The sequence below is a fragment of the Gossypium raimondii genome, chromosome 9, assembly GCF_025698545.1.
Source record: "Gossypium raimondii isolate GPD5lz chromosome 9, ASM2569854v1, whole genome shotgun sequence".
In the NCBI taxonomy this organism is placed as follows: Eukaryota; Viridiplantae; Streptophyta; class Magnoliopsida; order Malvales; family Malvaceae; genus Gossypium; species Gossypium raimondii.
In genome coordinates this window covers 11,264,261-11,275,369 of record NC_068573.1, presented here as the reverse complement: position 1 = coordinate 11,275,369, position 11,109 = coordinate 11,264,261, and the positions used below count along the sequence as shown (strand labels likewise).

General features: G+C 34.1%; 2 protein-coding genes across 3 annotated transcripts; one reads left to right on the top strand and one right to left on the bottom strand.

Annotated features, from left to right (window-relative positions):
- Positions 1 to 769: 769 nt before the first annotated feature.
- On the bottom strand, positions 770 to 2,942 carry LOC105798426 (kelch repeat-containing protein At3g27220). The gene is made up of 7 exons (XM_012628483.2): positions 2,630 to 2,942; positions 2,369 to 2,533; positions 2,045 to 2,274; positions 1,781 to 1,951; positions 1,582 to 1,687; positions 1,230 to 1,439; positions 770 to 1,142 (listed from the first exon to the last, which is right to left on the bottom strand). Exons 1-7 carry the CDS (start codon positions 2,870 to 2,872, stop codon positions 978 to 980), a joined length of 1,290 nt encoding a protein of 429 aa, XP_012483937.1. The 5' UTR covers positions 2,873 to 2,942; the 3' UTR covers positions 770 to 977.
- A 975-nt stretch (positions 2,943 to 3,917) lies between these two features.
- LOC105798425 (cytochrome c1-2, heme protein, mitochondrial) lies at positions 3,918 to 7,191 on the top strand. 2 transcript variants are annotated; one of them, XM_012628482.2, is made up of 8 exons: positions 3,918 to 4,057; positions 4,470 to 4,540; positions 5,077 to 5,285; positions 5,516 to 5,795; positions 5,881 to 5,952; positions 6,411 to 6,527; positions 6,657 to 6,722; positions 6,808 to 7,191. In XM_012628482.2, the coding sequence occupies exons 2-8, from the start codon at positions 4,484 to 4,486 to the stop codon at positions 6,922 to 6,924; spliced, it is 918 nt and encodes a 305-aa protein (XP_012483936.1). In that variant the 5' UTR covers positions 3,918 to 4,057; positions 4,470 to 4,483; the 3' UTR covers positions 6,925 to 7,191. The 2 variants fall into 2 exon arrangements, with proteins under 2 accessions (XP_012483936.1, XP_012483934.1); XM_012628480.2 differs by having other exon boundaries at positions 3,926 to 4,057; positions 4,457 to 4,540.
- Positions 7,192 to 11,109: the final 3,918 nt, after the last annotated feature.

Genomic DNA, 11,109 nt, shown 5'->3' with positions numbered 1-11,109 from the left:
TTTGATTTGTGTTGCTCAAGCCCACACTTAGCACAAATTAAGATACGAGAATAATAGAGAAGGTCATTTGGTTGAAAGGCGAGAACGATTTAAGTTCAAAGTACAAATATTTTTAAAAAAAAAATTATTACTATAAATATCATAAACCGATTTAGGTTTCAAAATTTGTAAACTTCTATTATAACTGAAAACCATTTTTTTAACTGAATTTTTCAACACATAAAAGCTTATGCCAAGCAACTCTCCTACTTATGCCTTAGCAACATCATAACAGTGGTTGCTTTAAAATTTAGCCAACCCAATTCCATCTAAGGAAGCACTATGCGTATAGAGGGTGTGCAATAGAAATTTTCTCAATTTTTAATGATTATTATAAACTTGTGTGGTATATAATATTTTGCTGTTGATAAGTGAAACTTTGGGCTTTACTTTGTAAAGAGAAAAGAAAATTGAAAGAAATGAAAAATTAAAGGGATAAAAAATTAAAAATATTAAAATATATACTTTTTCTATTACAAATGTGCTGGATAGAAAAGATAATTTTTTTTAAATTACTGTTCTTTCCATCCATTATTTAGTAGAGATGAAAAATAAAAAAAGAAAGAAAATAAAACATTTGAAAAATAAATAATTTTAAACTAAAATAAACATCTCGTATTCTAATTTAAAATGATTAATTTTTATACATTAGAATAAAAATAATTATTTTTCTATTTTTTTCCTCTCATTTTTCTTTTCCAGTCAAACACATTCAAAATTTATTTTCTTTCTTTTTTTTTTTTCCTTCCTCCTCCCATCCCTATACTTTTCCATTCAACCAAACACACCAATTTTTACAGACTTATTATTCACAGTATAATGTGGTACACACATGACGCTAACAAAATTTCTGATGTATTTGAAACAGCTATGATAACGTAAGCTTTGTATTCCTTGAAAGAACAGAGACGTAAATAATGTACAAACATGGTTAAGAATTAGATATTCAGTTTGGTTCTCCACATCTCTCCAATCACCTTCTTCGGTTGCGGATTATCTGGTCCTCTGTCTCGTTGTCCCGATGTAAAATACAAATATCCGTCCCAGAAACCGGCTAAGGTTGTCTTCACACGGTAAGGAAGCTTTCCGATCACCGACCAAGTCTGCAATTAGCAAATTCATTTAGCATGTTTCAGTTGCTTCCATTGCCTTAAGAAAAGTCTCTTTTTTCAGACAAAGCACACACATACCAGTGAATCTAAATGAAACTGGAAAACTTCCCCGACCAGGATCATCCTTTTGGTCTCTGGATGTTTTTCTGTTGTGCCGCCTGTAATTATGATCGAATTGTTGACAACTACCCAAGAACATTCTATGTGGGAGTTTGGTTTTGGCAGTGGAGGTAACACTTCCCATTTCTTCATTTCAGCGTCTAGCATGTAAACATCCCCATATACAACCTAAAATAATGATGAAGCATTTCAGGTTATATAAGAAACCAGAGAATCCAACATGAAAAAACATGGCAGGTTAAAAAACATGTCTGAATAATGATCATCATGGCTTGCAATGAACCTATCCATTAACTAGCTATTTATATACCTCGTGTCTACGAGAACATTTGAAGATAGGTGATCCAGGTTTTGCCATAAAATCTCCCTCTTGACCGCCGATTACAAACAGTCGATCGTTTATCGCAACAGAAGCCCTGTCAAAACGATTAGTCACCGCGTAAATTAGTCAATCTTTATAGGCTAGAATCCTCAAGGTATTAACATTTCCAAAAGAGCAATAACAATACCTATGCGGTCCTCCACGAGGAATCGGGATCTCAGTCCGCCACTCTTTCTCCAATGCCTTGCCATCTTTCACTGCTATACTCCAATGCTCCAATCCCGGTGTGTGGCGGTTCTCTTTGCTGCCTCCCATCACATGGAGCCTGCCTTTCCATAACTGAGTTGCTGGGGCATACCTGAAATTTTTTCAATGTTGAAAAAAAGTTAGTTCATTCGACATTTATCCAAGTTCAGTGTGGTTCATACAATCACATATCGGTGTCACATACCTTGGGGCTGGCAAAGGAGGCAAGCTTTGCCATTCCCTTGTTTGAGTATCAAGAACATAAGTACGAGATGTCGGGGCCCGACATTGGGGACCATATTGACCTGACACTACATATATGTATCTCCCATCACTTGCTACTCCTAGATGTGAATTCGCCATGTCTTTTGGTGTATCGAACTTGGCACGCCATGTATTATCAGTGAAATTAAACACATCAACATGAGAGTGCACCTGTTGTTGAAAATCAAATAAACATCAATTACATTCATCCATTCAATCTAATCAACAATTTAAAACCAAAGTGTTCATAGATTGATAAACTTACATGGTCAAGGGTACCATATCCTGAAAGAACATAGAAAAGGTTGTTAATTTGTATAGCTGAACCATCAAGGCGTGGAACTGGTGCTGATGGCATTTGTTCCCATGCCAAATCTGGTGCTGGTAAATCCGCAAATGTTGCTGATAAAAATCTCTTCTTTTTCCCAATCTAAAATTTTACAAATAACATAGCAAAAAAAAAAAAAAATCTATCACCAAAAGAACAAATTTTTAAAGAGAGGGAAAGAAAAAAAAAAGACAAAACCTTGTCGTCAACGTTGTGTTGTTGTTGTTGTTGTTGTTGAGAAACAAAGATACGAGGTTTTTGAGACACCCAATTGGATGCAAACCTAAGATATGAAGAGCTAAAAGAAGAAGAAGATGCCCAGAAGAGATCTACAATGCAAGCCAATCCCAAAAGACAAAAGAATAGAGCAAATATAAATTTTGTGTAACTGTTGTTGCTCTTGCTTTGATGTTGATGGTGGTGAGGTAGATTTTTGCCCATTTTTCTTTTTGCAGGTTCATAAGAGTATTGCTCATCTCCATTTATTTATTAGAACGTAAAGGGAATACAGGGGTTGGAGGAGAAAAAAGAAAGACAGCTTGAGACAGCAGTAACTTTGAACTCTGCTAAAAATGTTGGGCGCCAATGGTTTTTCATTGCCTTTTGAAGTTCACTAATTCTTGGGTAAATTACATCTCATGTCCTAAATTATGCTTCAAAATTTACATTAGTCCTAAACTATAATACTCAAAGTATCGGTTAGGTCCTTTTAGCATTTGGATAACTTGGGAATCGTATGCCACGAGTGTTTTAAAAATCAGGATAGTGGTTGAACTGTTTAAACTATGTTCAACATTCGATTTGAACAATCATATAAAAATAAATAATAAAAATATTCATAAAACATAAAAAATATATATAAAATCCGTTCAACTGATTCAAATTGTTGACTTTTTGTTCTGACTTCCAATTTTTTATTAGTTTGAGCAGTTCGTTTAGAGGTCGATTCAACTTCTATATTCAGACTAGTATATCAATCAATTCGGTTCAAATAACACTAAATATTGCATAAAAACTATATTTTTTATTAGATTCATGCTTATTTAGCATCCAAATTAATAATTAGATTAACGAAAGAACCTAATTGATATGATACTAATATTTTAAAAACTCAATTCGAGCATTTTAAAATTTAGAACTTGTTTAAAATATAAATCATAACTTGAGGATGTACTGTGGAATTAATCCTTTAATTTTATGTGTCTTCCGAGGTTGAAAATTCAAGGGCAATCCTCGGCAGTTGTTTTCATGATCGGTCGGTGGATGCAATGGGCTGTCTCTGCAAGAAAAAAAGGGGCCTGTCTGTTTTCTTTTTATTTATTTGTGGAGTCTCCTTTATGGGCTGGTTTTATTGCTGTCCACTACTTGGGTCTCATGTCACTGAAAAGACCAAACACAAGACCTGGCAGTTTTCAAGGCCATCCTAAAAGCCCAAAACCTTACTGTCTGTTGGTGGACACGCGACTCGACTAAATCTCAATCACTGCTTTTTTTTTCCTACTATAATTTATGCTGTTTTCTCTTATACTTTTCGTTTTGTTCCTTTGGATCTGTGAGGCAGCCGCCGGTTCCTTTGACCACCACCACCACCACCTCTCTGTGATCAACCTTCACTCTCTTTTTCAAGTTAGTTCTCTGTCTTATGCTTTCTTCACATCTTCTTTTAATCTTTGGGTTTATTATTTTTATTATTTTTTCCTCCATAGTTGTTGGATCTGCCCCCAGATCCTCTATGTTAGGGTTTTCAAGTTCCTCCTTTTTTCATTTTAAACTTTAACCTTTTTTTGGCTTCCTTATGCTATTCCTTAGATTGGGTTTACTGTTCTTTGTGTATTGTATGTTTATCCTTTGATTTTATGATTACCCACTTGTTTCAACACTGTTAAAGCTTTTCCTTTTTGGAGAATTTAATGATTATTTGACTGAAAAAAAGGAACCTTTATATGAATTCTCTTTTTAATCTCATTTTGTCCTTTTTTTTTGAACATTTTAATTGTAAATATACATTTGCTTATTAAGTTTCAGCTGAACTTTTCAGGGAAATTAACTGAAATGGCTGGAGGATTAATCCACCAGGTTTTAAGGAGGAAATTTCAATCACAGTCTGCTGTAAGATTCTTTCCTAGTTTTCCTTCATTGATGTTAAACTTATACTTACCTATGGAATGAGGTCATGAAGACCATGCAATCTACATGGTTCTTACTGGATTTTCTTAGATAATCTTGAAATATTTTGCTACATGGATTCTAGTATTTGTTAAATTGTAGCAAGTTTTCATTCATTGATCCTAGTTTTCTACTTTCCTCAAGATGAATTCTAACTTTTAAGGCAAGCTTTGTCCAATTGCGGTATGTTTTCATCCTATATTACTCTTACTTGGGTGCTAATGTCTGATATGCAAGTGTGCATTGAGATGGGTATGATCAGATTTTTTAAAGTTTTTCCATGTATTTGGAGTATCCTTGGATGTTTATCTTCATACTCAAGTGTCGGATACGAGTCTTGGACGTGTGCACTTCATGAACAATGAAGAGTCAGAGCAAAAAAAGTTTTCATCTCTGAATAATAATGAAAAGTTTCTATAGGATTTAACCTGGAATGGTTTTCTCCCAGTTACCAATACTTGTTCTGTATTATTGCTCAGGTTCAAGCTTTATCATGGTTTTCATCAAGGAAAGTTAATGACGATGCGGGTTCTGCTGGTATGAGGACTGTTGCACTCCTTGGAGCTGGTGTTTCAGGTTTACTAGGTTTTGCAACAGTAGCATCTGCTGATGAGGCAGAACACGGTTTAGGAGTTGCAAATTATCCTTGGCCTCACGCAGGCATCCTCAGTTCATATGACCATGCTTCGTGAGTTTTATGCCTTTCCTTGCTCTTTTTTGTTATGTGCACGAAAACGAATAAACCTTACTTGAAAAGGAAAAACCTTGTATATCAGTCTCAACATCCAATTGGAGAATTGGAGAAATCTATTTAGAATTTTGCAATATAGTTGTAATATTAGGTTAGCCATTGCCATACATATATTTTTACTTTTTGCTGCCAGTGTTAATGATGTGAGATTAATCTTGCATGATCAGGATTCGTCGCGGTCACCAGGTTTACCAGCAAGTGTGTGCATCCTGCCACTCTATGTCCTTAATATCATACCGTGATTTGGTTGGTGTTGCATATACGGAAGAGGAGACGAAGGCTATGGCAGCTGAGATTGAGGTGGTTGACGGTCCTAATGATGAGGGTGAGATGTTTACTCGTCCGGGTAAACTTAGTGACCGCTTTCCTCAGCCATATGCAAACGAACAAGCAGCTAGGTTTGCAAATGGAGGAGCTTATCCTCCAGATCTAAGTCTCATCACCAAAGTAATTCTCACCTTGCTTTTTAGACCACCGTGGAAGTTATTGGTTATATATAACCTGAAGATATCATACTTGTTTATTTTTTCAGGCTCGTCATAATGGCCAGAACTATGTGTTTGCGCTTCTAACTGGTTACCGTGATCCTCCTGCTGGTGTTATGGTAAGTTCTGCTTTACACTATCTTCTGTGGCATGAAATTTTGTTCTAATATCCAATGTTGGAAACGTATAGCTTCGTTCAAAGATACTTTGTATTTATATATATTTTGCAATTGGGAGTATACAACGGAAGAGAGAATGTGGGTCTGAAGTTAGGATTAAGTTCTATAGCTCTTCAATTTGATCCATTTTAACTGCTGCTTTTCAATGTCTGTCTTATGAAAACATACATTTTAAATGCAAGGCCAATGCCTTCCTTTTGCTGTAACAGTTCAGAATTTAACCTTTGATTTCCCCTGAATCGCAGTTCTTTTCGTTGTATAGCTTTTGTATGCATGCTTGTAGCACGTGCATGTACACTTTGCTGTTAATAGCTGGCTACAATTATCTAATCTCAACCAAATATTTTTGGTTGAGGCTCTAGAATAATACCTAAAGTCTTCAATTTTCAACTGTGTAGATTCGTGAGGGGCTACACTATAACCCATACTTTCCAGGAGGAGCAATTGCCATGCCTAAAATGCTTATTGATGGTGCTGTAGAGTATGAAGATGGCACCCCTGCAACTGAAGCTCAGGTCTGTTTCTACCCTTTCATTTCATTCATATTACCTTGCCTATGGGTTTGAGAACCCCCCTAAGTATTTGCATATCATATGGGATACATTTCTCACTCGTCCGTATTATTGTTGTCATATGGTGCACAGATGGGGAAAGATGTGGTGACATTTTTGTCATGGGCGGCAGAACCAGAAATGGAAGAAAGGAAGCTGGTGCGTATCATATCATAAATGATTCTCTAGTCTAAAGACCTTGTTTTAACAATTAGAGTTCTAATATTTCCATCATCGAATGCAGATGGGTTTTAAATGGATATTTGTATTGTCATTGGCCTTGCTTCAAGCTGCTTACTACCGACGCTTGAGGTGGTCGGTTCTCAAATCTCGCAGGCTGGTACTTGATGTTGTGAACTAGCCTCCTCCCCCCCAAGTTTCTCGCTTTTTGTGGATTTGATTCGGCAATAATTGCTTATCAGGATGTTCTAGGTTCTGCCATGACCAAAGTGGTGGGTAAGTCTTTTTTTCAGAGTTGAGAAGAAATAAGCTGCTCGACACACATGCATTAAATATTTTTTTTGGTTTAAGACTTGAATTTCATATAGATATCTTTTTGGATATGTTTGAATACTTGAATCACCGTTCTTAGTGCCGAGTAAGATGAATGGAATCGGTTAAACACAAAGCATTCGCGACCCTCTTCTTTTACTATATTTCTTTTGCTGAACTAGTTAATCATTGGAGTTTCTTTGCTGAAATTGTTTCTTTTACTATATTATTTATTATAGTTGACTCGAAATTTGAATTTTTTTTTTAATTTTTTGAATCGAATCAAGTTTTACTCACCCTTAACCCTAATACTTTCTTGATGTCATGAGATAAGAATTTCATTGCTTACAAAGGTTTTTGATGCAAATGAAGCATGCAAAATGCTTTCTTTTCCTTTTATTCCCCTGATAGTGTCATCGTGGTGATTTCTATATCACTTAAGTGTTGTATATTATAAGTAATATTTTGGTAAGAGTCGATATTTTACTAATCAAGTAATTTTATTATACTATAAATTGGATTGGATCAAGTTACGTTTAGGAATATTATGTGCGTGAATTTATTTAATGATGTTTGTATCAACATAACAAAGATACATGTAAGTAGTATTTGTATTAAGAATTGTTTCAAATATTAAGTAGTAATCATTATAATATTCTTAAATTTAGATGATAATAAAAATAAATGCATTTTTTTACTAACAATTAACAAACGAAAAGTAACTTGATTTGCAAGTACCCAATCTTCAAGTAATTAATGGTCTTCTTGTTTTAGACTGTAACTCGATAGTCCAATGCTTTTGTTCTAAAACTTGTCAAATATGAAAATAGACAAGTAAAATAATCAAACAATGCCACGAGTTGTGGCCATTGTTTCGGCCACTGAAATAGCCACATAATTTTTCCTTGCCTTCAAATGTGTCAATAATATCTTCTTTTGGCCAATTTTGAACAAACCATATATAGAGAAAAATAAAATCATCATACAAATTCTCCCCCTAAAGATCTCCCCCTTAAACAAATGATCTGAACTACCTCATCTTAAAGTAATATAACCATTAATGTAGGTATTAGCATAGTAAAGACAAAAGTATAAGCTTGTTAATGTGATCCAAAACATGCAAGGGTAGGAGTACAAAATTACTGGATTGAGTGGACATTTGCACACAGAGTAGAAGAATCACCATACTAAATTGATGAGAATTGGAACTCTAAGTTTGTGGTTATTGTTGCAAAAAAAAAAAACATATTTTACTTCATTACTCCCCTTTTTGTTCAATAATTGCAAATGGATCACTGAAGCTGTTTGGCCATGATATCGAACTTCATGACCAATAGCTTATTATTGTGCGCTTTGAGGTCATTAATCTACCTTTCATTGGTAGGAATTCCATTAAAAAGAAACTTTAGGAGTCTCTGATCAACAATTGATGTGCCTGAGGATTTAGAAACTGTGCTAGAATTCTTGCTAACAGTTTTAGGAATTGTTGTGTCTTCAATAGGGGCTTCTCTTGCACATTACTAGGGTCTAGAAGAGCATGCCTGCCTTCTAACCACTTGTGAGAAAACTTCAATTTTGGAGTAATATTCTCATACTTTTTAGTAGTTTTAACAATTTTGTCGTTTTGGAAAAACATGATTTGAAATATGAGAGATGGATAAGGGAGACTAAGCATATTGTAAACCTTTTTAACATGATGACTGATCTTTGTGAAGGTCAAGTCTCAAGTATCAAATTGAATTCCTACTCCCACCTTCCTTAGCAAAGCAACCATCTTCTTGATCACATTGTGCCTTTGACTTTTGGGAAGCCAATTCCTCGTGGCTATGGCATAAAGTGCAACATAAGTTAGTTATAGGGCTGATAAGTGAAGTTCTGAACCAATTGGCCATGTGAGGTGAACTCCATTGGTAATTTGGGCGGCAATAGTGTCTTTAGATTCCCCAAATTTCACATTCTTAGTGCAAGGATGGTGTAGCAAGTGTCTAATTTGTAAAGGCCTGAACTGTTGGATATGGTGCCCTAAGTGTAATATATTTGTTTGTATACTTGTAACTTTTTCGAACAGATTGATTAATAAAAGTATTCATGAATTTCATTAATATTCTTTGTATAATATTCTCATGTGGTTTTGCATGTAAATCGAAATAGAAGCAAATATTAGTTCACTAGTTGTCTAATGTTTAACTAATACTAAGCAACATTACTTTTGTCGGATCGTGATATAGAAAGACAATTTATATTAGTAAATGAACCTAAATATGTCTTTAGTCTAATCAGAAATGAGAAAATCGATTGAAAGGCTAATATGTCGTCTATCAAGTTCAACTGCGGAGATGCTTTGTCTTGGGCATCGGAGCAGATGGCTCATAGAAGATAGAGACATAAATGTGATTGATTGGACTAACAGTACATCGGACATGACCCAAGTAAAATGAATAGTTCCTGAATTCATTTATGGATTTATTCACTTGTGATGTTCATAGTGTGACATACATTTATCCTGAGTGGATGATGGATTATGTATGTGTAACTTGTATACTTTGATGTAAGTAAAAGCATGAGTTCAAAAAGATAAGGAATCAAAAGCTGGTGCATTGAATATACGACTTTTGTAGTATATAACATAATTCACAATTATGAAGTTCATAGCCCAAGGCATGGGTAAATGATATCCTCTCATTGGTATTACATGATAGATCAAAAGTAAATGTGGTCACGGGTCGTTCGTCTTTGTGATGAATGACTTAATTATTATTTGATAGTAACTGGCTTTTCATGAAGGAAGATGTAATTGTTACTATAAGATAAAATAGGATCATATTGGGAGAGCTGATTTATCCCAAAGAGATTAAGGATATCCTATGAGGGTAACACACTTATGATAAGGTCACCGGACGAGCACTGGTCGAGTAGCTTTCGTAATGGTATGTCGTTAGGGAGAGCTCAATAACGATACTATAGTGAAATGGCTTCGTGACTAAATGAGTTTATAATTAATAGGTGAAAAGATGAAACTTAATTAAAAATCATTTGAGCCCTAATCACATATGTCCAATTGGTCCCTCCGCTAGCTCATTGAAACCGACATGAATTGCATGATGAATCAAATGAACAAAAATGAATAGAAATGATAAAGTTAGAGAAATAATTTGTATAGTATTCTGGCACTTATGGCATTTTAATTGCCTTTCGACATGTTCCGTATAATTATTAAGTTATTCATTCTCATTTCGTGCATGTAAAAAAAATCACATTCTTTACAATTTCAATTCTATGACCAATACATCAGTTGATATATATCATAATATATCTTAATTTATTTTCATGCTAATTGTCTAATATCAATCAAATTCAAATTTTCTACTCTATTCAAATCAATCTTTGCCTTGACATTCAATTGTTAATACGCCAAATCAATTCAAGTCATCCATAACAACTTCAACTATGTACATGGTAAAATAACATGAAAACATGGAACTTAAATAGATATAAAGTCATAGAAATACATACTGTTAGTTTCGAACTATTCGTCAACTGCTTTGAATTTTCCTTTCCTTATTGAGGAGTCCGGATTGACGTTAGCTACGGATTAACATAAACATATAGCACAATCAATAATTAGTCAATCTACAATCAATTGTTATTTTATAAAAAATTTACAATTTATTTAATTTAGTCCCTAAAACCAAAACTGACATAACTTTCAATCTAAAGCTTCAAATTGAAATTGATTTTCACCATTAACCATTAGAGACCTCCTATTTCTCGTTTATAAATTCAAAATTTTAATTTATTTGATTTAGTCCCTAATGTACGAAATTATCAATTAACTTCACAATTTAGTTATTTTTCACCTCTAAACTTAAAATCTATCAATTTAACACCCAAAAATTCAAGAAATCAACAATAATAACTCCCTAAAACTTTAATAGTTTTACAAATTGATACATGGGCTAGCTAAATTAAACTACCATGATCTCAAAAACATGAAAATTATAAGAAAAAGACTAAATTGAGCTAACCAATTTGTTGCCAATGTTTGAAACCCTTA